We start from the raw sequence: 27,677 nt of genomic DNA, 5'->3' as shown, positions 1-27,677 counted from the left end.
CGTGGTCATGTAACAGTGGCGTGACGTCACTCAATAGTAACCACGTCTTACAGCGTGATCGTTGGTGGTCATTGGTCAAATCGACGCCAGAACAATGCCGAAGAAAGAGAAAAATATCAAACTGTAAGTTTTGTTAGTGTTTATTGTTTTCCTCGTCTGAAGTAAATTAAATAAATTGAAATAAAAGCACAATGAAAAAGGCTTGACAATCTTATTGCTTTTCAACAAGCACGTAGGAAACGGAGGTGGTTTGGTTCACAATCCTAACACTAGCAAATATTTAAAAACTTTTTTGGGGGGTGGGTGGGGTGGAATAAGAAAGACTCCCCTGCATACGCGCCAGTGAAATAAAATACGTTTAAAAATAGACATTGTTGTAACTAACCCTAACACAACCCTAATGTAACTAACCCTAACACAACCCTAATGTAACTAACCCTAACACAACCCTAATGAAACTAACCCTAACGCAACCGTAATGGAACTAACCCTAACGCAACCGTAATGGAACTAACCCTAACGCAACCGTAATGGAACTAACCCTAACGCAACCCTAATGGAACTAACCCTAATGCAACCCTAATGTAACTAACCCAAAAGCAACCCTAATCGAACATTGACACCATAGTGTAGTAGTTGTGACATATAGGAGTAAAATGGGGGGTGGGGGTGGGGGTGGTGATTTAGGGGCACTCCTCCCCCAGCTAATTTAGACCTACCGCTGTACCATGGTGAGGAACAATTCTCTCAGGGGTTTTACAAAAAAACTATGAAAAATGTTGTCCACTACTTTTAATTATAATTATTTGTAATAACAATTGTCCTAAATAAAAATAATAACACAACAGTAGTTATGGTAGTTTTTTGGAAAATTATAAATTTAAGATTTCAGTAGGTTGGATTATAAATACATTATGTCACTACCAAGTACACATGAAGTCATCCACTGATGTAGTTAACAAATTACACACTTCTTGGCTAATATCTATTTCCTCAAAGTAAAAATCTACTTTTGTAGACACAAAATTAATCAATTATCTAAGTGATCGGAGTAGATTTCTATTTCTTTATTTTCTAAAGTATGATTTTTATTAAATAAATTTGAATAAAGTACCACTGAGGATTCATTTACCTTTAAAATACATATACATACATACATACATACATACATACCTATGTGCGCGTGCGGGTGTGCGTGTGCGTGCATGCGTGCCTGTGTGTGTGTGTGTGTGTGTGTGTGTGTGTGTGTGTGTGTGTGTGTGTGTGTGTGTGTGCGTGTCTTGCAATTTGCGGGCGAATCGCTGCCACAGGTTCGAGTCCCAGCAACGGCATGGGACAATTTTTGAGGCCAGAAAGGATTTAATTATCCCCTGCGCTAGTGCGTTAATATCTATGTATGTAATAGTCAACCTCGACATACATACAATATATAGATATTCATACATCAATACATACATACCTGTGTGCGTGTGCGTGCATGTGTGTGTGTGTGTGTATAACCGGCCTCGGTGGCGCAGTGGTTAAGCCATCGGACTACCGGCTCCAACCCAGAGCAAGTTCTTATGGGTTCAGTGGATAGATGTAAGTCCACTACACCCTCTTCTCTCTCTGGGGCAGGACGTAGTCCAGTGGAAGCGATCGGACTACAGCCCCGTACCAGCTCCAACCCAGAGCAAGTTCTTACGGGTTCAGTGGATAGATGTAAGTCCACTACACCCTCTTCTCTCTCCGGCCGGGACGTAACCCAGTGGTAAAGCGCTGGCTTGATGCGCGGTCGGCCTGGGATCGATCCCCGTTGGTGGGCCCATTGGGCTATTTCTCGTTCCAGCCAGTGCACCACGACTGGTATATCAAAGGCTGTGTTATGTACTACCCTGTCTGTGGGATGGTGCATATAAAAGATCCCTTGCTGCTAATCGAAAAAAGTAGCCCATGAAGTGACGACAGCGGGTTTCCTCTCTCAATATCTGTGTCGTCCTTAACCATATGTCCGATGCCATATAACCATAAATACAATGTGTTGAGTGTGTCGTTAAATAAAACATTTCCTTCCTTGTATCAAAAGCCCATGGTATGTGCTGTCCTGTCTGGTATGTGCTGTCCTGTCTGAAATGTTTTATTTAACGATGCACTCAACACATTTTTTTCTGGCTATATGGTGTCAGACATATGGTTAAGGACCACACACATAGAGAAAGGAAACCCACTGTCACCACTTCATGGGCTACTCTTTTCCATTAGCAGGAAGGGATCTTTTATATGCACCATCCCACAGACAGGATCGTACATACCACGACCTTTGTTACACCAGTTGTGGAGCACTGGCTGGAACGAGAAATAGCCCAATGGGTCCACCAATGGGGATTGATCCCAGACCGACAGCACATCAAGCGAATGCTTAATCCACTGGGCTACTACACGTGTCACAATTAGCAGACGTTTGACATCCAATAGCCGAAGACGAATGATTACCTGGCATACCTGCTCTAGTTGAGTCGTTAAACAAGCGTTTTAACTTTACAGACCCGTTAACGCAGGACCAGTGAAGCCAAATCCGCCAGCATCAATTAAAAATGAAGCAACTTACAAAAAAGTAAGTATTATTATTTTTGTCATTTGGGCTTTGACTAGAAAAAATTAGAGAATTTGTTTTTATTTAGTTAGTGCTGTTCCAATGGTCGATTATGAAAATCCAAAATGCTAAAATGCTAACCAATTGTTTTTCCTGTTCAGATGATGGATATAATGTAAATATGTTGAGGTTGCTGTTTATTTTTGTATGTATACAAAGAACAACAATATTAAATAATTACTAAGGTCTTCACTACACAGATCACTTCCGGGTGAGAGTTCATTCATCATGGTCTGCTATAGTTCCTAATTGTGACACATGTTATGGTTCACATATTATTCACTTCTAGGAAATAGTGAAGAATTAAAACAATATGTAAGTTTAATGGTGAACCTTCTGGCTGTATTTTGCCCATGTTATTTTGTAATATTGTGCATCGACCTTTTGGGACATGAGTGTATAGCGCAAGAGTCAGCCGGAATGAATCGGTTAATGAACCACCTGTTCGGACCGGTACTACAGCCAGATGTGGTCATATAGCAAAAAACTGAGACGGAAGTGTTCCCAATTTTGGAGTGAAAATAAATGCTTATACAATGTATGTTCGCAATGGTGTATTATGTTAGTGCGAACGAGAACCCGTTCTATTGGCAATCTTCATTTGAAGTTGGGAAGTTCACAGCCCGGTACCGGCCTCGGTGGTGTCGTGGTTAAGTCATCGGACATGAGGCTGGTAGGTACTGGGTTCGCAGCCCGGTACCGGCCTCGGTGGTGTCGTGGTTAAGCCAACGGACATGAGGCTGGTAGGTACTGGGTTCGCAGCCCGGTACCGGCCTCGGTGGTGTCGTGGTTAAGCCATCGGACATAAGGCTGGTAGGTACTGGGTTCGCAGCCCGGTACCGGCCTCGGTGGTGTCGTGGTTAAGCCATCGGACATGAGGCTGGTAGGTACGGGTCTGACTGTGACGTCACTGTTACTTATTATACAGGTTTAGGTCTCACTGCACAGATGTCATCTGGCATTGAAAGCCATGTTAAATTGCCCAACTTCAAATGAAGATTGCCAATAGAATGGGTTCTCGTTGGCACTAACCACATAAACCATTGCGAACATACATTATATAAGTATTTATTTTCACATTTCATTTATTCAAAACATTTGTCAGTTTTTTGCTATATGACCGCGTCTGGTTATAGTACCGGTCCGAACAGGTGGTTCATTGCACAATATTACAAAATAACATGGGCAAAATACAACCAGAAGGCTTACCATTAAACATACATATTGTTTTAATTCTTCACAATTTTCTGGAAGTGAATATGTGAATCATAAAGTGTCACAATTAGGAACTATAGTGGATGAATGAACTCACCCGGAAGTCAACTGTGTAGTGAGACCTTAAATAAGTTTGTATTCACACTTATATTTACATTACATAATACGCACACATGTGTAGACAATTTCCACACGCATGTTCACATTTTATTATGATTATACAGGAATGGATTTAAGACCATTGCCAGACGAGTGTTTACATACGTCATATAGTTGAAGTACGTCTGCTGTGCAGTATCGTCACATTCGGGTCTATTAATACTTTTTTATGCCATATTTGTTTGTGAACAGGAAGTTGAAAAGTTTGTCGATTCTCTGCTGGAATCTGACTGGCATCCATATTGCGGTCGGCCTCGTTCTGATCTGCACGGCTATTTCGTCATCTTCCGGTGGGTGAACAAGGACAAGCTGTGGGTGCCGCTCTTCGCAGATGTCGGCCAAGTGACCAATCGGATCAACCAGATCTTCAGCGGCAAACACGCCGAGCCAATCAGCAGATACCTCTCATCGTTCCCCAAGGAGCACCGGAAACTCATCTGGATCAAGTGGCAGCAATTGGCGTTGGAGGAAGAGGTGCGTTTGTAGTAAATTTAGGGACACATACACACACACACACACACAAAGGGACAGATACAGAGACAGACAGGGAGTTGAGGGAGAGACAAAGCGAGACTGAGAGACACAAACAGCCAGAGATGGGGGGGGTGGGAGGGCAGGGAGAGAGGTGGAGGGAGAGAGAGAGGTGGAGGGAGAGAGATAGGTGGAGGGAGAGAGATAGGTGGAGGGAGGGAGATAGGTGGAGGGAGAGAGATAGGTGGAGGGAGAGAGATAGGTGGAGGGAGAGAGATAGGGGAGGGAGAGAGATGGGGAGGAGCAGGGGGAGAGACACAGACATAGACTCGGATATAGATAGATGACTCAAGAGATAGTGACAAAGAGATGTTTAGACTTCATATCTGACATCATTTGCATCAGGTATAACGTGTTGTCGGAGCACTCGCTTCAGGTGATTGGGTCAGAGGATCGAATCTCCTCGGTGGACCAATTCTCTGTTGTTGTTTTTTTCTAACTAGTGTCGCATGAGCCACGACTCCATACCAAAGTCAGGTGATTGGGTCAGAGGATCGAATCTCCTCGGTGGACCAATTCTCTGGTTGGTTTCTTTTCTAACTAGTGTCGCATGAGCCACGACTCCATACCAAAGTCAGGTGATTGGGTCAGAGGATCGAATCTCCTCAGTGGACCAATTCTCTGGTTGGTTTCTTTTCTAACTAGTGTCGCATGAGCCACGACTCCATACCAAAGTCAGGTGATTGGGTCAGAGGATCGAATCTCCTTGGTGGACCAATTCTCTGGTTGGTTTCTTTTCTAACTAGTGTCGCATGAGCCACGACTCCATACCAAAGTCAGGGGCGGAACATAGCCCAGTGGTAGAGCACTCACTTGATGCGCGATCGGTCTAGGATCGATCCCTGTCGGTGCACCCATTGTGCAATTTCTCATTCCAGCCAGTGCAACTGGTGTAACAAAGGCAGTGGTATGTACTATCCTGTTCATGGCATGGTGCGTATAAAAAATCCCTTGCAGCTAATCGAGAAGAGTAGCATATATAAAGTGGTGACAGTGGGTTTCCTCTCAGTACGTGTGGTCCTTAACCATGTCTGATGCCATATAACCGTAAATAAAATGTGTTGAGTGCATCATTAAATAAAATATTTCCCACCTTGTATCAAAAGCCCGTGGTATGTGCTGTCATGTCTGAATATTTTCATATAAAAGTTCCCATACTACTAAATGGAAAAATATAGTGAGTTTATTCCGATGACTTGTAGAATTATCAAATGCTTAATATTGAATAGTCGATGATTAATAAATGAAAATCCTAGTGTGGTGTTAAACAAAATAAACCTTATCGCCCGTGGGCCCAATGTGTGTTTCCTTCCTGTTCCTTCATACAATACTAAACTTAGGCTAGCACCCCTGTTAATTCTAAGCATTAAAATGGAAGATAATGTGGTCAGTTTATTCGAAAAGGTTAAAATATACCCAATTCTACATTATTATAAGACATAAAATGCCATCTGCAAAAAACAGAGCACATTGAATTATTAATCATCGTCTGTTGAATGTTAAACATTTGGATTTTGTTCTTTTAGTAGTAGCACTCCTCCCACAGGCAGTATAACACATACCACAGCCTTTGAAATACCAATCGCTGGTCACTGGTGGGGCCGGGGGAGGTGGGAAAGAGACCACCCGACAATGGGTCCTCTGACATGGTTCGACCCTATGACCCAACCACCTGAGGTGAACGCTGTACTGACGGGACTATATATCTGGAAATGAATTAATCACCAGCTGAATTTGTACTGCAAACAAGAAGGCGTCTTAGGCTAGTTGTCAGTGCCGACGGGCTTCAAAGATGGTGTTGAGAGGTTTTACTAGATCTACTAGATCCTTACAGAGATGACCATCATGGCGAAATTACACACGAGACACACAGTGGTGCGATTCCCTCTCCATAATTGATTACGGCACATTTCTAGGCAGTGTTATCATTTGTCTTTTCCCCTAGAATGTATTAAATACTCATGTACTGCGTGTCACTTGTATAGACGTATAGTCTTAGAGAAGAAACCCGCTACAGTTTTAAATACTCGTGTACTGCGTGTCACTTGTATAGACGTATAGTCTTAGAGAAGAAACCCGCTACAGTTTTAAATACTCGTGTACTGCGTGTCACTTGTATAGACGTATAGTCTTAGAGAAGAAACCCGCTACAGTTTTAAATACTCGTGTACTGCGTGTCACTTGTATAGACGTATAGTCTTAGAGAAGAAACCCGCTACAGTTTTAAATACTCGTGTACTGCGTGTCACTTGTATAGACGTATAGTCTTAGAGAAGAAACCCGCTACAGTTTTAAATACTCGTGTACTGCGTGTCACTTGTATAGACGTATAGTCTTAGAGAAGAAACCCGCTAGTTTTAAATACTCGTGTACTGCGTGTCACTTGTATAGACGTATAGTCTTAGAGAAGAAACCCGCTACAGTTTTAAATACTCGTGTACTGAGTGTCACTTGTATAGACGTATAGTCTTAGAGAAGAAACCCGCTACAGTTTTAAATACTCGTGTACTGAGTGTCACTTGTATAGACGTATAGTCTTAGAGAAGAAACCCGCTACAGTTTTAAATACTCGTGTACTGAGTGTCACTTGTATAGACGTATAGTCTTAGAGAAGAAACCCGCTACAGTTTTAAATACTCGTGTACTGAGTGTCACTTGTATAGACGTATAGTATTATAGAAGAAACCCGCTACAGTTTTAAATACTCGTGTACTGAGTGTCACTTGTATAGACGTATAGTCTTAGAGAAGAAACCCGCTACAGTTTTAAATACTCGTGTACTGCGTGTCACTTGTATAGACGTATAGTCTTAGAGAAGAAACCCTCTACAGTTTTAAATACTCGTGTACTGAGTGTCACTTGTATAGACGTATAGTCTTAGAGAAGAAACCCGCTACAGTTTTAAATACTCGTGTACTGAGTGTCACTTGTATAGACGTATAGTCTTAGAGAAGAAACCCGCTACAGTTTTAAATACTCGTGTACTGCGTGTCACTTGTATAGACGTATAGTCTTAGAGAAGAAACCCACTCGTGTACTGCGTGTCACTTGTATAGACGTATAGTCTTAGAGAAGAAACCCGCTACAGTTTTAAATACTCGTGTACTGCGTGTCACTTGTATAGACGTATAGTCTTAGAGAAGAAACCCGCTACAGTTTTAAATACTCGTGTACTGCGTGTCACTTGTATAGACGTATAGTCTTAGAGAAGAAACCCGCTACAGTTTTAAATACTCGTGTACTGAGTGTCACTTGTATAGACGTATAGTCTTAGATAAGAAACCCTCTACAGTTTTAAATACTCGTGTACTGAGTGTCACTTGTATAGACGTATAGTCTTAGAGAAGAAACCCGCTACAGTTTTAAATACTCGTGTACTGAGTGTCACTTGTATAGACGTATAGTATTATAGAAGAAACCCGCTACAGTTTTAAATACTCGTGTACTGAGTGTCACTTGTATAGACGTATAGTCTTAGAGAAGAAACCCGCTACAGTTTTAAATACTCGTGTACTGCGTGTCACTTGTATAGACGTATAGTCTTAGAGAAGAAACCCGCTACAGTTTTGCTTTAGTAACGAGGGATCATTTATATGTACCATCCCACATGGGGCGAGACATAGCCCAGTGGTAAAACGTTAGCTTGATGCGCAGTCGGTCTGGGATCGATCCCAGTCGGTGGACCCATTGGGCCATTTCACGTTCCAGCCAGTGTTCCACAACTGGTGTAACAAAGGCCGTGGTACTGGGATTTCCCGTAGTTAAGCCCATGCGAAATTAAGCCCATGGACTTAATTAAAACAGATACAAATTGATAGTTACCTCCCCTTGGTTACCAAAAAATTACGTCATATTTATTAAAAAGGACATAAAAAGGAAGATTTAAAAATAAGTATTCATAATTAAGATTTTGGATATATTCTCATTAATAGAAGTTAGTCGTGGAAGGGGGCGTAATCGTTACTAGGGGGCATAATCGTTACTATTCTATGTTTTAATTATGTCCGTTTGATATTCGATATTTACATTCTTAATAATCCCTAAAACCACAAAAAAACATACCAGAACTACATGTACGTGCCTCCAATTTACAATTTATTATGTAGTGTACACAGCAATCGCGTAACGTTACTGATAGGGACACGTGTGATCAACACGGCAAGTAACTGACTGTATTAACAGTGATACAAAAAGTTTTTAAATCATTCTGTATGAATAATAGCAATAATTTATAAATAAGAAAATAAATGTATATATACTAAAACGCAAAAGAAACGCAGGACCTGAAAATGCGAAAGAATTGCACTTTGTAAAGCAGTATCTTTGGTGGAATTGAACCTCAACTGTGTTAAAGGACATGGCACACACCCACACCGCAGTCCCACCTGCGTGTCAATTTCATTACCTGTGTGACGTCACGAATTCTCAAAACACGTTTGCACGTGCTGGATCATCCGTATCATGAATCCAGTGCAAACACACTCATTGAAATGCTTATAAAGCCTACACACCTGGATTTAATCGCATAAATTCAATTTGAGAACAGAATCACATTTTAAAAATGCCGCGACTGACGCAACTCCAGCGAGGGATGGCCATCGGGATGTTGCAAGCCGGACAGACCCGTACTGCTGTAGCCAGACAATTGGGATGTCATGTTTCGACAATCGCACGCCTTTCTCAACGTCACCAAATCACTGGATCTGTGAACGATCGACCACACACCGGCCGCCCGAGGGTGACAACCGCAGCCCTAGACCGGTACATCCGGGTGACCCACCTTAGGAATCGGATGCTGCCAGCAGCTAACACCGCTCACCAGGTGCGTGGTCCAGTGTCCGCCGATACAGTCCGACGCCGTCTGAGGGCAGCAGGACTCCGTAACCGCCGTCCTTATGTGGGACCAATATTGACCCCTCGGCACCGCCAACAACGTCAACAGTGGGCGCAACAACATCAAAGATGGCGACGTGGCCAGTGGCAACACGTTCTGTTTACTGATGAGAGCCGTTACAATCTTTCCAACGCTGATGGCCGAATCCGAGTATGGCGACGTCGACATGAACGTTACTCCGACTGCTGCGTTCTGCAGGCCGACCGATGGGGCGGGGGTAGTGTGATGGTGTGGGGTGGGTTCTCATTCAACCACAGAACACAACTTCATGTGTTCAGACAACGCGTTAATGCCGCCGTGTACCAAAATGACGTCATCAACAATCACGTCGTTCCCTTCTTTGCCGCTCACCCACGTGTGCGCTTGCTGCAGCAAGACAATGCCAGGCCGCACACTGCCAGGGCAACACAGGCATTGCTGGCTCAGCACAACATCCCAACGTTGCCGTGGCCAGCCTTATCTCGGACATGGCGCCTATCGAACACGTCTGGGATGAAATCGGACGTCGCCTTCAGGCTCGCGGACAACCTCAGAATATGTAGGCGCTGGAGGCAGCATTGGTCCATGAATGGAACTCACTCCCTCAGGCATTCTTTCAACGGCTTGTCAACTCAATGAGGAGACGTTGCACTGCCTGTTTGAATGCCCAGGGTGGTCACACGCGATACTGACTTTGACAATGCTACAGGTCGTCTCTTTCACATTTTTAACATGGACCCCCACCCTACTTTATGACATGAAACAATAGCCAAAAAGGAATTCAATCAAAAATTTCCAAAATAAATGTTGAAATCTTCATTTCGTTTTGTTTTTTTAATATTTTATATCCAATTTAATGAGAACCTGCGTTTCTTTTGCGTTTTAGTATATAAAAATGCAGACGTAATTTTTGTTAGCACCTCTCCAGAAACACAATTTATTTTGTTTAAGCCTAATCACCCTTTCTCACCAATGTTGCACAAAGTGACAGCACAAAATAATCAAAATTGAAAACATTTGAATGTTTACAAAAACAGCTATTACTAAAATATTAATATTGAGTCAGTATCTCAAATTTCAGGACTCGGACACAGAACATGTCAAAGTTGCGAATATTCTAACATAGCGCTATAAAATGTTAAAAGTAAGTTACGTGACCAGTCAATGGTATTACATGACGGTTGTGTTATTTCAAATAATTTACAAAGTAATTACACACATTTCAATCGGTTGTTGTTATTCGATAGATTTTGATATGGCCAAGTAACAGCAACTACCTCTGTTAAACATAATGTGAAAATATGCTCACTACTAAGTATTATAATACCTCTTTATAAAAGCAGGTGCAAGTGAATGTGATTAAATATATACTGTATTCGAAGTGTCGTTGTATTTGCTGGGTAAAATACTCCATCACAGCCAAATACCAAAAAAAAATCATGTATTCAATTGTATAACAGAGACCGATTGATAGCTATGTAACATAAATTACAAAAGCGAAAAAAACGTAGATTACAAAACACATAATTGGCAGAATAAACAATCAACATGAACTTATTTCATGAATTCAAACATTTTAAGTTAATTGTGTGACTAGTGTCAAATAGTCACACGTGCAGTGTTTCAATACCTTAGTTTCTACAATATTTTTACCACAAATAAGGGCTGTTTTCAAATCTGCACAATTATGCATCATTGGTTTCCTATAAAACAAATAGCACACAATATGCCTAACAAAACTGTAAAGCAACAGTAACGTAGATTTCATTTTATTTTTTCCCCCATATATATGTACTTGAAGAGGTTTCGTGGTCCTGAATAATATCCATACCCATATACGGACTAGAACCAACATGAGAAATATTCTTCTCAGCTTATTTCATTCGCTCCCTGTGATGTTTTTTTTTTACCCAAATTCTAACCTTGTCTCTCCTTTCCATTTTCCATTGTTCTTTCTACTATAGGTTTCTCTCTCTCTCTCTCTCTTTTTCTCTCTATCTATCTCTCTATCTATCTCTCTATCTCTCTCTCTCTCTCTCTCTCTCTCTCCTCTCTCCTCTCTCTCTCTCTCTCTCTCTCTCTCTCTCTCTCTCTCTCTCTCTCTCTCTCTCTCTCTCTCTCTCTCTCTCTCTCTCTCTCACAAATTTTCTTTGCCTATAGTCTCTGAATTTTTACCCTTGAAATCCTGGAAATGAAAAGGTAATCTTCTTTACTATTGAAACAAGTGCTACAGACAAGACAAATTCAATGATTAGTTAATAACTAAACATTGGTTCTCAAGCTCAAGTGTTACTAATTTTATATTTAAGACAGTGTCGACTAACACTTACATTTAATTGCAATACTACTGAATTTTACTATAATTAAAAAATATCTTTAATCTACGTTACTTATAGATTGTTACCTACGTTACCTATAGATTATGAAGGCATATAGTAATATTCAAAGAACATGTTTTGGCAAGGGAGACTACTACGTTTAGTGGGAGTCAATAATAAACGTCAAGCAATGGTTTTAATAGCAATGTTAGAATTTACATGTAACGTTGATTACATCACGTAAATTACTTCAAATGCTTCTCCACCCACAATAATAAATTAAAATAATGCCACATGTATACCAATGCATTTATGAGACTACTTGGTATTACCGCTTTATATACACAAACCTGTGGGTGATTGGCACTACCCACGTGTGTGATGGGGGCGGTCTCGTAGATTACATGCTTAACAGAACGCTTCGAAATTCGCTACTATTGTGCAACATGGAGACAGTAGTTTGTATTAAATGTAACAAGTAATACTTGTTATCGATTTGGTCATGTTAGGGCTCTGAAATATGCCTTTGATATTTTATTTTGCTTGGTTCTATTAACATAACTTGTATTTATAAACAAAATGTAGCGTAGATTACTCGAATTTGGGCGACAATGTTCAAAGTACTAGTTCTAACGTTTTTGCTTCAATAATCATTTATTTCAAATTTTCACATAAATAAAATGGAATATTACAGTATTGTTGCAACACATATTTATCACAATACCTACTGCAAATAGTATGTTATCATCGTGTTAGTTTTGCATACTTTAAAACAACGTAAAATTAGCATAAATTTAGTAAAACATCTTACGGCTTTGAGTCTGTTTCTGATTGACAACATTAGTACTGGTTGATAGCTTTTAGAAAGGATAATCTTTTATCCTATCACATTATTTGGAATGACAAATCGACAACGACAGCAAATTGTTTAAATTGAGCAACTGTAACAGATAAAAATCAACCTCCATTGAGGGGATTCGAACCACAGACTCAGTGTGGAGTCCAGTGCTCTACCAACTGAGCTAATAGGGAAATTCCCACTAGCTATTGCCATTAGGAGCACTTTATACCAACACTACTACATAATATTGGTTAGAAAGTGTGTAATACGTTATATATTAGTTACCGCACATTAATTTTCTCTTAATGTATAAGACAGATTTTCGCATCATTTTTTCTTCGTACACAATAAATATAGCAGATCTTACCATAATTGATATGTTGTATTTCACAAAAGGTACTTTCTCCCCCCCCTAAACAATAACAGTACATCATTCTGTGACATATCTTATTTATTTTCTTCAGTGGGTTATAGTGTCAAAATAACGTTTTCCTAATTTAAGCCCAGGGCCTAATTACGGATAAAACATTACCGTCTTGAAAGTGGCATTTTCCTTATTTAAGCCCGGGGTTTAAATATGGAAAATCCCGGTATGTACTATCCTGTCTGTGGGATGGTGCATATAAAAGATCCCTTGCTGCTAATCGAAAAGAGTAGCCCATGAAGTGGCGACAGCGGGTTTCCTCTCTCAATATCTGTGTGGTCCTTAACCCTATGTCTGATGCCATATAACCGTAAATTAAATGTGTTGAGTGTGTCGTTAAATAAAACATTTCCTTCCTTCCTAACATCCCATACCCTTCCTTCCTAACATCCCATACATGATAGCACATACCACAGCCTTTGATATTCCAGTCGTGGTGCACTGGCTGCCAAAAGAAATAGCCCAATGGCAGCAAGTGAGCACTTTACCACTGGGCTACGACCGGCTCCTGATAACAGTAACACGAGTAAATTGGTTTGTTGCAGCTGCCAGGGATGGACGTAGTCCAGTGGTAGTGCTCGCTTGATACGCGGTCAGTCTGGGATTGATTCCCATCGATGGACTCATTGAGCTATTTCTCGTTCCATTTAATGTACCACGACCAACGATGTTATCCTGTCTGTGGGATGGTGCATATGAAAGATCCCTTGATACGCGGTCAGTCTGGGATTGATTCCCATCGATGGACTCATTGAGCTATTTCTCGTTCCATTTAATGTACCACGACCAACGATGTTGTCCTGTCAGTGGGACGGTGCATATGAAAGATCCCTTGCTACTAATAGAACAATGTAGCGGGTTTCCTCTCTAAAACTGTTGAAATTACCAAATGTTTTGACATCCAATAGCCGATGATTAATAAATCAATGTGCTCTAGTGGTGGTGCTAAAGAAAACACTCAACTTTTCTTTGCAGCTGCCGGAATTGGACGAGGTGTTGAAAGTAGTGGCTATGAAGTACAACAACGGCGAACGACCGGCCTTCAACTTCGATAAAGATGACCTTCAGGGACTTCCGTCAAATTTTAGCATTCTTGGTTTGTAGCCCTGTATTTTCATCAATCTAGAAAACAATACACTGATGGGAAGAAATGAGGGAATACAGACTCTAGCCCTGTGTTGTGGTCTATATAGGATACAATACATGGATGGGAAGAAATGAGGGAATACTATTAGTTACGCGGTTTTTGCCAGGGCGTACGGGATTGTACGCCCTGGCAAATTCTGTATTTCCTTCGGCTTCGCCTCAGGAAATACAGAATTTGAAGGGGCGTACAATCCCGTACGCCCTGGCAAAAACTGCGTAACGAATTTATTACCTTTTAGATCTTTTTCAAACATTTTGAACAAATCACACAAAGATTTTTAAGGTTTAAAATATTTTTATAAGATAAAATTTCAAATAAAACACAAAAATATTATTTTTTAAAGGAATGCGCTTTATATGAATTTTAGAAATATACTAACATTTTTTAAAAACTATTTATACACTAAGATATGCCATTTACCAGATAATACTATAGAAATTAAAATACTATAACTAACTGAAAATATTTCTACTTTTATCAGGGCAATACAAATCACTAATCTAGATTTAACTACAAACATTTTTAACTTTAATTATTAATTTAAGTGAATTATCCAAGTTGATTTAATATGTATGAAATGTTCAACTTCTGTTATTAATGCAGAAAATGTTAATAAATAGCAGAACATTTTTTTATTCTTATTCTTATTGGCCATTGTAGCGAGCTGTCAAACGCAGACGATTTGTAAACAAAGGGGGACAACTCTTATCACCTTAATGACACGGGTCTTGTCAATTTATAAATAAAAATTATTACACGGAAAACTACCAAACAACTGATTACACTCGGGCACATAGATATTTATCGAACTATACTTACCCGTATAACATTCCAAAGAATGCATGTCATGCGTTTTTCAAAGAAATAGTTTTGTTATAGTTCGGTTGCCTACACAGTGATAGTTCCCGCCATTAAATTTACAATGCAGTAGCATGAGTATGCGAAAATCAACGATTTTCTATATTTTTTGGTTATAACCTGTTCAAGAAAGTATGTATTTAAAAATAATAAAGTAATAAAAAAACACTTACCATAAATCGCAATCTCTTTCGAACAGAATTCAATACGTATTTCCTAGTTTAAGAGCTGAGGCGCGAGAGTGAAAACACAAAACGATAACAATTCTGCCGAACTTACAAAGCGGAAGTCACGTGATAGTTTCGTACACCCTGGCAAATTTTGTATTGGTGCCCAAATTCTGTATTGACCCAGAAAATGACACGGTGTACCTGTGGTATGGATTAGCTATTGACCAATCAAAACGCATGAAATTTATCTAAAAGGTAATAAAGACTGTAGCCCTGTGTTGTGGTCTAGGATACAATACACGGATGGGAAGAAATGAGGGAATACCGGCTGTAGCCCTGTGTTGTGGTCTAGGATACAATACATGGATGGGAAGAAATGAGGGAATACCGGCTGTAGCCCTGTGTTGTGGTCTAGGATACAATACACGGATGGGAAGAAATGAGGGAATACCGGCTGTAGCCCTGTGTTGTGGTGTATCTAGGATACAATACACGGATGGGAAGAAATGAGGGCATACCGGCTGTAGCCCTGTGTTGTGGTGTATCTAGGATACAATACACGGATGGGAAGAAATGAGGGCATACCGGCTGTAGCCCTGTGTTGTGGTGTATCTAGGATACAATACACGGATGGGAAGAAATGAGGGCATACCGACTGTAGCCCTGTGTTGTGGTCTATATAGGATACAATACACGGATGGGAAGAAATGAGGGAATACCGACTGTAGCCCTGTGTTGTGGTGTATCTAGGATACAATACACGGATGGGAAGAAATGAGGGCATACCGACTGTAGCCCTGTGTTGTGGTCTATATAGGATACAATACACGGATGGGAAGAAATGAGGGAATACCGACTGTAGCCCTGTGTTGTGGTCTATATAGGATACAATACACGGATGGGAAGAAATGAGGGAATACCGACTGTAGCCCTGTGTTGTGGTGTATCTAGGATACAATACACGGATGGGAAGAAATGAGGGCATACCGACTGTAGCCCTGTGTTGTGGTCTATATAGGATACAATACACGGATGGGAAGAAATGAGGGAATACCGACTGTAGCCCTGTGTTGTGGTCTATATAGGATACAATACACGGATGGGAAGAAATGAGGGAATACCGACTGTAGCCCTGTGTTGTGGTCTAGGATACAATACACGGATGGGAAGAAATGAGGGCATACCGGCTGTAGCCCTGTGTTGTGGTCTAGGATACAATACACGGATGGGAAGAAATGAGGGAATACCGACTGTAGCCCTGTGTTGTGGTGTATCTAGGATACAATACACGGATGGGAAGAAATGAGGGAATACCGACTGTAGCCCTGTGTTGTGGTGTATCTAGGATACAATACACGGATGGGAAGAAATGAGGGCATACCGACTGTAGCCCTGTGTTGTGGTCTAGGATACAATACACGGATGGGAAGAAATGAGGGAATACCGACTGTAGCCCTGTGTTGTGGTGTATCTAGGATACAATACACGGATGGGAAGAAATGAGGGCATACCGGCTGTAGCCCTGTGTTGTGGTGTATCTAGGATACAATACACGGATGGGAAGAAATGAGGGAATACCGACTGTAGCCCTGTGTGGTGTATCTAGGATACAATACACGGATGGGAAGAAATGAGGGCATACCGGCTGTAGCCCTGTGTTGTGGTCTAGGATACAATACACGGATGGGAAGAAATGAGGGAATACCGACTGTAGCCCTGTGTTGTGGTCTATATAGGATACAATACACGGATGGGAAGAAATGAGGGAATACCGACTGTAGCCCTGTGTTGTGGTCTAGGATACAATACATGGATGGGAAGAAATGAGGGAATACCGGCTGTAGCCCTGTGTTGTGGTCTGGGATACAATACACGGATGGGAAGAAATGAGGAAATACCGACTGTAGCCCTGTGTTGTGGTCTATATAGGATACAATACACGGATGGGAAGAAATGAGGGAATACCGACGGTAGCCCTGTGTTGTGGTCTAGGATACAATACATGGATGGGAAGAAATGAGGGAATACCGGCTGTAGCCCTGTGTTGTGGTCTAGGATACAATACACGGATGGGAAGAAATGAGGGAATACCGGCTGTAGCCCTGTGTTGTGGTCTAGGATACAATACACGGATGGGAAGAAATGAGGGAATACCGGCTGTAGCCCTGTGTTGTGGTGTATCTAGGATACAATACACGGATGGGAAGAAATGAGGGAATACCGGCTGTAGCCCTGTGTTGTGGTCTAGGATACAATACACGGATGGGAAGAAATGAGGGAATACCGACTGTAGCCCTGTGTTGTGGTCTATATAGGATACAATACACGGATGGGAAGAAATGAGGGAATACCGGCTGTAGCCCTGTTGTGGTCTAGCATACAATATATGGATGGGAAGAAATGAGGGAATACCGACTGTAGCCCTGTGTTGTGGTCTATATAGGATACAATACACGGATGGGAAGAAATGAGGGAATACCGACTGTAGCCCTGTGTTGTGGTCTAGGATACAATACACGGATGGGAAGAAATGAGGGAATACCGGCTGTAGCCCTGTGTTGTGGTCTAGGATACAATACACGGATGGGAAGAAATGAGGGAATACCGGCTGTAGCCCTGTGTTGTGGTCTAGGATACAATACACGGATGGGAAGAAATGAGGGAATACCGGCTGTAGCCCTGTGTTGTGGTCTAGGATACAATACACGGATGGGAAGAAATGAGGGAATGGGAATACCTGTAGCCCTGTGTTGTGGTCTATATAGGATACAATACACGGATGGGAAGAAATGAGGGAATACCGGCTGTAGCCCTGTGTTGTGGTCTAGGATACAATACATGGATGGGAAGAAATGAGGGAATACCGGCTGTAGCCCTGTGTTGTGGTCTAGGATACAATACACGGATGGGAAGAAATGAGGGAATACCGGCTGTAGCCCTGTGTTGTGGTGTATCTAGGATACAATACACGGATGGGAAGAAATGAGGGAATACTGGCTGTAGCCCTGTGTTGTGGTGTATATAGGATACAATACACGGATGGGAAGAAATGAGGGAATACCGACTGTAGCCCTGTGTTGTGGTCTAGGATACAATACATGGATGGGAAGAAATGAGGGTATACAGACTGTAGCCCTGTGTTGTGGTCTATATAGGATGCAATACACGGATGGGAAGAAATGAGGGAATGCCGACTGTAGCTCTGTGTTGTGGTCTATCTAGGATACTGTACACGGATGGGAAGAAATGAGGGAATGCTGACTCTAGCCCTGTGTTGTGTGATCTCTCTAGGATACAATACATGGATGGGAAGAAATGAGGGAATGCCGACTGTAGCCCTGTGTTGTGGTGTATCTAGGATACAATACACGGATGGGAAGAAAGAAATGAGGGTATACAGACTGTAGCCCTGTGTTGTGGTCTATATAGGATACAATACACTGATGGGAAGAAATAGACTGTAGCCTGTGTTGTGGTAGGATACTGTACACGGATGGGAAGAAATGAGGATGATCTCTCTAGGATACAATACATGGATGGGAAGAAATGAGGGAATGCCGACTGTAGCCCTGTGTTGTGGTGTATCTAGGATACAATACACGGATGGGAAGAAATGAGGGAATACCGGCTGTAGCCCTGTGTTGTGGTGTATATAGGATACAATACACGGATGGGAAGAAATGAGGGAATACCGACTGTAGCCCTGTGTTGTGGTCTAGGATACAATACATGGATGGGAAGAAATGAGGGTATACAGACTGTAGCCCTGTGTTGTGGTCTATATAGGATACAATACACTGATGGGAAGAAATGAGGGAATGCCGACTGTAGCTCTGTGTTGTGGTCTATCTAGGATACTGTACACGGATGGGAAGAAATGAGGGAATGCTGACTCTAGCCCTGTGTTGTGTGATCTCTCTAGGATACAATACATGGATGGGAAGAAATGAGGGAATGCCGACTGTAGCCCTGTGTTGTGGTCTCTCACGGATGGGAATTTTTCTTGGTATTCAGTCCCATGTTACTACCAGATGTAGTGGATGTAACCCGTGCTTGGCACGGAATCGTTTAGATGAGGCTGCTGGCCCTACACTGGGCTTTTTCTGAAAATCTCGCCCCGTGGATACAAGCAGCCCTCAGACAAGTGACAAAGATGGCGGCTTCCATTGCTGGTGAATGTATGGAATTCATCTTTGACTGCAATATTTAGCACGATCATCGGCAGTCGACTGGAATTTAGCATTAATAAAAATCCTTGCGAAGTGTGGCATCAAATAAGTACCAGACAGGTGTTCGGCAGTGCACGTCAAAAGAGAAGAAGCGGTCAGGAGGATCAGAAACTGGAATAAACAAGTCGGCTCCTGCGTATTTAACCGGAGCGAGATACTGTCATGTTTCGTCCTGTGATATGTGTAATGGTGATTAATATGTGAAATATTTGTTATCGGTAAACTCAAATGTGGTCAATGTAATGGTATTAATTGTGAAACTTAGGCTTATTGTTGTACTAGAGCGGGAATCGTTGCAGGTGGTAGGTAGAAGTTTTGCGTATTCGATATCTCGGACAGAGCTATCACGAACGTCCAAATGTCCATCTAGCTCTTGAACGGTAGAGTACTTGGACTAGAATACCACGTGCTCCATCATTCCTCATTTCTTTCCATCAGTTACTGTACATGAATTGGGAGTGGGGAGGGGGATAAATATGGGTGTTTTGATGTACGCATACGATGTGAGTAAAAAAAGCAGTTTTAACATTTTAACAATAAAAATAATTGCACAATTTCAAAACCACATCTTTTTTCCATCTTTGTCTACATGATTTCAGGCCTGTAGCCCCACAGTTTGGCAAGCCCCACAGTTTGGTAGTCCAGAGTTTGGCAGCCCCACAGTTTGGCAGCCCCACAGTTTGGTAGTCCACAGTTTGGCAGCCCCACAGTTTGGCAGTCCACAGTTTGGCAGCCCCACAGTTTGGCAGCCCCATCCCCACAGTTTGGTAGTCCACAGTTTAGCAGCCTCCCAGTTTGGCAGTCCACAGTTTGGCAGCCCCACAGTTTGGTAGTCCAGTTTGGCAGCCCCACAGTTTGGCAGCCCCAGCCCCACAGTTTAGCAGCCCCAGCCCCACAGTTTAGCAGCCCCAGCCCCACAGTTTAGCAGCCCCACAGTTTGGCACCCCCCCCACAGTTTGGCACCCCCCCCCCCACAGTTTGGCAGCCCCACAGTTTGGCAGCCCCACAGTTTGGCAGTGTAGGTATTCACCATAGCTTGCTGTATTATATTTTATGAATGAAAATAAGACGTTTTTCTTTTAACGTTACCGAACTATTGATCCATCTCGTTCCAACCAGTGCAACACGACTGGTATATCCAAGGATATGGTATGTGCTATCCTGTATGTGGGATGGTGCATATAAACGATCCCTTGCTACTACTGGAGAAAAAAGTGTTTTTTTCTCTAAGCATATGTCAGAATTGCCCGTATCTGGCATGTAATGACCGATGATTAATATATCAATGTGCTCTGGTGGTGTCACTAATCAAAACTAATCAAAACGAACATTAAACTAGCTACCGTATTGACCAATACCCTTTTCGTTCTTCATAACACTTTGTAATGATGTCCATCCTAGAGCTTTATGTAATTATTGAACGGTCCCCATCCTAGAGCGTTATGTAATTATTGAACGGTCCCCATCCTAGAGCGTTATGTAATTATTGAACGGTCCCCATCCTAGAGCGTTATGTAATTATTGAACGGTCCCCATCCTAGAGTGTTATGTAATTATTGAACGGTCCCCATCCTAGAGCGTTATGTAATTATTGAACGGTCCCCATCCTAGAGCGTTATGTAATTATTGAACGGTCCCTTGTACCTTCACCCTGAAAAGAAAGAAGATAGAATAAAACGAATTGAACTGAATTGAATTGAATTGAATGAATATAAATTTGAAAATGAGGCTCATACCACCCCACCCTACCTTGCTCTACATCCGACCCCAAAACCAATTTTAGGTTTTTTTTCTTTTTTTGTTACCAAATCCCGTCTGACGCGGTGAGCGCAATATTAAAAGGATCGCTGACAACACTGTATTGACACAAGCAGATAACAATTTAGATAATTAACCTTATTGAAAAACTAATTATTTATATATTGTAACAAGTCGGTGATCGATGGCAATTCCATTAAGGAAGTGGTTCATATTATTTATTTATTAGTCCCGGGGCGGGGTGCCGGGTGGGGGTGCTATGTTTTGCCTCCGCCCTTCTGTCCGTCAATCTGTCTGTATTTCTGTATGTTTGTCTGTCTGTCCCACGTATGGTTTTCTGGACATTGTTTTTCGCAATACCTCAAGGTATTGAGATGAAATGTTGTTGTCTGTTACAATGTACATGTACAGGTCAGGTTTGAGTGTACAGGTTAGGTTTGAGCTTTATGATAATTTACCCATTTTTCAGTTATACATTGTAGCCCGCAATATATTGAGCTGACATTTCGTATGTAGACTTGTGCACAGTTACAGATCGGGTTTCAATTTCATGGCTTAATTTTTTGACAGTTATGGCCCTTGAATTTAGAAGATATGGAAATCTGTTGTAGTGGAAATGTATTGCTTTTAGCAGTAACTGGTTTAATGTTAGTTAATCCTGGTTTTCATAAAATCTGTTGCTAGTCGCCGACGGACGCAGACTAACCGGAAACCAAAGATTTTGTTTGATTTTTTTTATTTTTTATTTTTTTAAAATAATTTTTGAAAATATTTTACTGGAACACAGTAGTACATTGCTTCAGATCTAAGACGAGTCTGTTCTACGCTGTGTTCCCATTACAGTTGTCAGATCAAAGATGGGTCTGTTCTACGCGGTGTTCCCATTACAGTTGTCAGATCAAAGATGGGTCTGTTCTACGCTGTGTTCCCATTACAGTTGTCAGATCAAAGATGGGTCTGTTCTACGCTGTGTTCCCATTACAATTGTCAGATCTTAGACGAGTCTGTTCTACACTGTGTTCCCATTACAATTGTCAGATCAAAGATGGGTCTGTTCTACGCGGTGTTCCCATTACAGTTGTCAGATCTAAGACGGGTCTGTTCTATGCTGTGTTCCCATTACAATTGTCAGATCTAAGACAGGTCTGTTGTACGCTGTGTTCCCATTACAATTGTCAGATCTTAGACGGATCTGTTCTATGCTGTGTTCCCATTACAATTGTCAGATCTAAGACGGGTCTGTTCTACGCTGTGTTCCCATTACAATTGTCAGATCTTAGACGGGTCTGTTCTATGCTGTGTTCCCATTACAATTGTCAGATCTAAGACGGGTCTGTTCTACGCTGTGTTCCCATTACAATTGTCAGATCTAAGACGGGTCTGTTCTACGCTGTGTTCCCATTACAGTTGTCAGATCTAAGACAGGTCTGTTGTACGCTGTGTTCCCATTACAATTGTCAGATCTAAGACGGGTCTGTTGTATGCTGTATTCCCATTACAATTGTCAGATCAAAGACAGACCTGTTCTAAACACTGTTCCCATTACAATTGTCAGATCTAAGACGAGTCTGTTCTACGCTGTGTTCCCATTACAATTGTTAGATCTAAGACGGGCCTGTTCTACGCTGTGTTCCCATTACAATTGTCAGATCTAAGACGGGCCTGTTCTACGCTGTGTTCCCATTACAGTTGTCAGATCTTAGACGGGTCTGTTCTACGCTGTGTTCCCATTACAATTGTCAGATCTAAGACGGGTCTGTTCTATGCTGTGTTCCCATTACAGTTGTCAGATCTAAGACTGACCTGTTCTACGCTGTGTTCCCATTACAATTGTCAGATCTAAGACGGACCTGTTATACGCTGTGTTCCCATTACAATTGTCAGATTAAAGACAGGTCTGTTATACGCTGTGTTCCCATTACAATTGTCAGATCTAAGACGGGTCTGTTCTACACTGTGTTCCCATTACAATTGTCAGATCTAAGACGGACCTGTTCTACGCGGTGTTCCCATTACAATTGTCAGATCTAAGACGGGTCTGTTCTACGCTGTGTTCCCATTACAATTGTCAGATCTTAGACGGACCTGTTCTACGCTGTGTTCCCATTACAATTGTCAGATCTTAGACGGGTCTGTTCTACGCTGTGTTCCCATTACAATTGTCAGATCTTAGACGGGTCTGTTCTACACCGTTCCCATTACAGTTGTCAGATCAAAGACGGGTCTGTTCTACGCTGTGTTCCCATTACAATTGTCAGATCTAAGACGGGTCTGTTGTATGCTGTGTTCCCATTACAATTGTCAGATCTAAGACGGGCCTGTTGTATGCTGTGTTCCCATTAGAATTGTCAGATCAAAGACAAGTCTGTTCTATGCGGTGTTCCCATTACAATTGTCAGATCTTAGACGGGTCTGTTATACGCTGTGTTCCCATTACAGTTCTCAGATCTAAGACGGGTCTGTTCTACGCTGTGTTCCCATTACAGTTGTCAGATCTAAGACGGGTCTGTTCTACGCGGTGTTCCCATTACAGTTCTCAGATCTAAGACGGGTCTGTTCTACGCTGTGTTCCCATTACAGTTGTCAGATCTAAGACGGGTCTGTTCTACGCGGTGTTCCCATTACAATTGTCAGATCTAAGACGGGCCTGTTCTACGCTGTGTTCCCATTACAATTGTCAGATCTCAGACGGGCCTGTTGTATGCTGTGTTCCCATTACAATTGTCAGATCAAAGACGAGTCTGTTCTACGCGGTGTTCCCATTACAATTGTCAGATCTAAGACGGGCCTGTTCTATGCGGTGTTCCCATTACAATTGTCAGATCTAAGACGGGCCTGTTCTACGCTGTGTTCCCATTACAATTGTCAGATCTTAGACGGGTCTGTTCTACGCTGTGTTCCCATTACAATTGTCAGATCTTAGACGGGTCTGTTCTACGCTGTGTTCCCATTACAGTTGTCAGATCTAAGACGGGTCTGTTGTATGCTGTGTTCCCATTACAGTTGTCAGATCTAAGACGGGTCTGTTCTACGCTGTGTTCCCATTACAATTGTCAGATCTAAAACGGGTCTGTTGTATGCTGTGTTCCCATTACAGTTGTCAGATCTAAGACGGGTCTGTTCTACGCTGTGTTCCCATTACAATTGTCAGATCTAAGACGGGTCTGTTGTATGCTGTGTTCCCATTACAATTGTCAGATCTAAGACGGGTCTGTTGTATGCTGTGTTCCCATTACAATTGTCAGATCTTAGACGAGTCTGTTCTACGCTGTGTTCCCATTACAATTGTCAGATCTAAGACGGGTCTGTTCTACGCTGTGTTCCCATTACAATTGTCAGATCTAAAACGGGTCTGTTGTATGCTGTGTTCCCATTACAGTTGTCAGATCTAAGACGGGTCTGTTCTACGCTGTGTTCCCATTACAATTGTCAGATCTAAGACGGGTCTGTTGTATGCTGTGTTCCCATTACAATTGTCAGATCTAAGACGGGTCTGTTGTATGCTGTGTTCCCATTACAATTGTCAGATCTTAGACGGGTCTGTTCTACACTGTGTTCCCATTACAATTGTCAGATCTAAGACGGGTCTGTTGTATGCTGTGTTCCCATTACAATTGTCAGATCTTAGACGAGTCTGTTCTACGCTGTGTTCCCATTACAATTGTCAGATCTAAGACGGGTCTGTTCTACGCTGTGTTCCCATTACAATTGTCAGATCTAAGACGGGTCTGTTCTACGCTGTGTTCCCATTACAATTGTCAGATCTAAGACGGGTCTGTTCTACGCTGTGTTCCCATTACAATTGTCAGATCTTAGACGGGTCTGTTGTATGCTGTGTTCCCATTACAGTTGTCAGATCTTAGACGGGTCTGTTCTATGCTGTGTTCCCATTACAATTGTCAGATCTTAGACGGGTCTGTTCTACACTGTGTTCCCATTACAGTTGTCAGATCTAAGACGGATCTGTTATACGCTGTGTTCCCATTACAATTGTCAGATCTTAGACGGGTCTGTTCTACACACTGTTCCCATTACAATTGTCAGATCTAAGACGGGTCTGTTCTACGCTGTGTTCCCATTAATTGTCAGATCTAAGACGGACCTGTTCTACGCTGTGTTCCCATTACAGTTGTCAGATCTAAGACGGACCTGTTCTACGCTGTGTTCCCATTACAGTTGTCAGATCTAAGACGGACCTGTTCTACGCTGTGTTCCCATTACAGTTGTCTTTTGTTCTGTGTCGATCGACGACTGTTACATACTTTATGGAAACCGGTCTTTAATCTCCAGTACGATGATCACCATTGTGTGCTATTGATTTTTATTTGACATCAGATGCTATCTGTTGTATTTATGGCTCGAACTTCACTGGCGATCTAGTTAAACCTATTACTGTTCAAATCCAGATACTTGAGAGGATTTGTGCAAGTGGCGTAATGGGAGGGGTGTCTAGTCTCTCCCCCCCTTATAGTTGTTGCTGGTTTTACTGGTACGAAAAAACGTTTGTTTAGTTCAGCACCAATAGAGCACATTGATTTATTAATGGGCTGTTGGATGTCAAACATTTGGTAATTTTGACAGTCTTACAGAGGAAACCCGCTACATTTTTTTTTTCAATTAGTAACAAGCGATCTTTTATTTGCACCATCCCACAGCGATCTTTTATATGCACCATCCCACAGACAAGATAACACATACCACAGCCTTTAATATACCAGTCATGGTTCACTGGTTGAAATAGAAATAACCAATGGGCCCACTGACAGAGATCCATCAGGCAAGCGCTTTATCATTGGTGTGTCCCGCCCAGACGGACCGTGGGATATATTGAAGATATGCCCGAGTAGTTATGGGTCACAGGGTCGAGGTTCGTCAATGATTTTCCTCTTCCCACCAGTGCCCAATAATTTGTATATCAAAGGCTGTGTAAGTGCTATTCAGTCTGTAGGGGTTTTCTTTTAAAGGTTTCGTGTCACTATTACCAAATGTTTGAGATCTTAGTCGATTGAACCGCGAAATTGGAACGTTACCCAGTTAAAGCATTCGATTGATAAGCGGTCGGTCTAGGATCGATCCCCGTCAGTGGATCCATTGGGATATTTCTCGTTCCAGCCAGTGCTCCACAACTGGTGTAACAAAGGCCGTGGTTTGTACTATCCTGTCTTTGGGATGGAGCATATAAAAGATCCCTTGCTGCTAATCTAAAAAAAAAAAAGCCCATGAAGTAGCAATAGCGGGTTTTTCCTCTCTCTCTCTCTCTCTCTCTCTGTCTCTCTGTCTCTCTCTGTCTCTCTCTCTCTGTCTCTCTCTCTGTCTCTCTCTCTCTCTCTCTCTGTCTCTCTCTCTCTCTCTCTCTCTCTCTCTCTCTCTCTCTCTCTGTGTGTGTGTGTGTGTGTGTGTGTGTGTGTGTGTGTGTGTGTGTGTGTGTGTGTGTGTGTGTGTGTGTGTGTGTGTGTGTGTGTGTGTGTGTGTGTGTGTGTGTGTGTGTGTGTGTGTGTGTGTGTATGTGTGTATATATATGTGTATATCTATATATATATATATATGTGTATATATATATATCTATATATATATATATATGTGTGTGTATATATCTATATATATATATGTGTGTGTATATATCTATATATATATATATGTGTGTATATATCTATATATATATATCTATATATATATATATATATGTGTATATATATATATATATATATATATATATATATATATATATATATATATATATATGCGGGTTTCCTCTCATGTGATTGTGTCCATTAGTAAAACATTTATAAACCAATGAGCCAAGGTGTTTTATAACAAACATCTTTCCTTTTATTACGCCCGGCTACCGGTCCAACCGTCCATCTCCGTTCTTTTGTCAGTCTCGATCCCCGTCGCTGTGCCCATTGGGCCATTTCTCATTCCAGCCAGTGCACCACGACTTGTATAAGGCTGTGGTATGTACTACCCTGTCTGTGGGATGGTGCATATAAAAGATCCCTTGCTGCTAATCAAAAAGAGTAGCCCATGAAGTGGCGACAGCGGGTTTTCTCTCAAAATATCTGTGTGATCCTTAACCATATGTCTCACGCCATATAACTGTAAATAGTGTGTTGAGTGCGTCATTAAATAAAACTTTTTTCTTTTTCTTTTTGTCCATCTGTATGTCTGTTCTCTCGTCCGTCCGTCCATCCGTATGTCAGTCATATACTGGTAGTTTTCCTGATATTTTTTTTATTTATTTTAGAGTTATGGTCCTTGAAGTTAGGAGATACAAACATTTGTTAGGCCTGGTAGGGGACATGTATTGCTCAAGCAATACTCTCAGAATGCTTGTTTCATTATATTTCTCTTTTCTTTTTTTTCAGGTTAATGCTCATTTCGGTACATACTGATGTGTTACAGCACAGTCATTCTCCCGGATTCAGTGCTAGATGCCAACATATTTACATGACTGCCAAAATTGATATTTCATGGAATAGCTTGTTACGCACATGATAAAAGTAATAAAGTATATAGTATCGA

General features: G+C 41.7%; 1 protein-coding gene across 1 annotated transcript; it reads left to right on the top strand.

Annotated features, from left to right (window-relative positions):
- Positions 1–27,677, top strand: LOC121377727. Its single transcript, XM_041505812.1, has 5 exons — positions 1–123; positions 2,524–2,593; positions 4,199–4,480; positions 13,969–14,089; positions 27,521–27,677. Exons 1-5 carry the CDS (start codon positions 95–97, stop codon positions 27,523–27,525), a joined length of 507 nt encoding a protein of 168 aa, XP_041361746.1. The 5' UTR covers positions 1–94; the 3' UTR covers positions 27,526–27,677.

The sequence above is a fragment of the Gigantopelta aegis genome, chromosome 7 (assembly GCF_016097555.1).
Source record: "Gigantopelta aegis isolate Gae_Host chromosome 7, Gae_host_genome, whole genome shotgun sequence".
Classification (NCBI taxonomy): Eukaryota; Metazoa; Mollusca; class Gastropoda; order Neomphalida; family Peltospiridae; genus Gigantopelta; species Gigantopelta aegis.
Note: the sequence above shows the minus strand (reverse complement) of the source record. Positions and strands in the feature narration are given on the sequence as shown.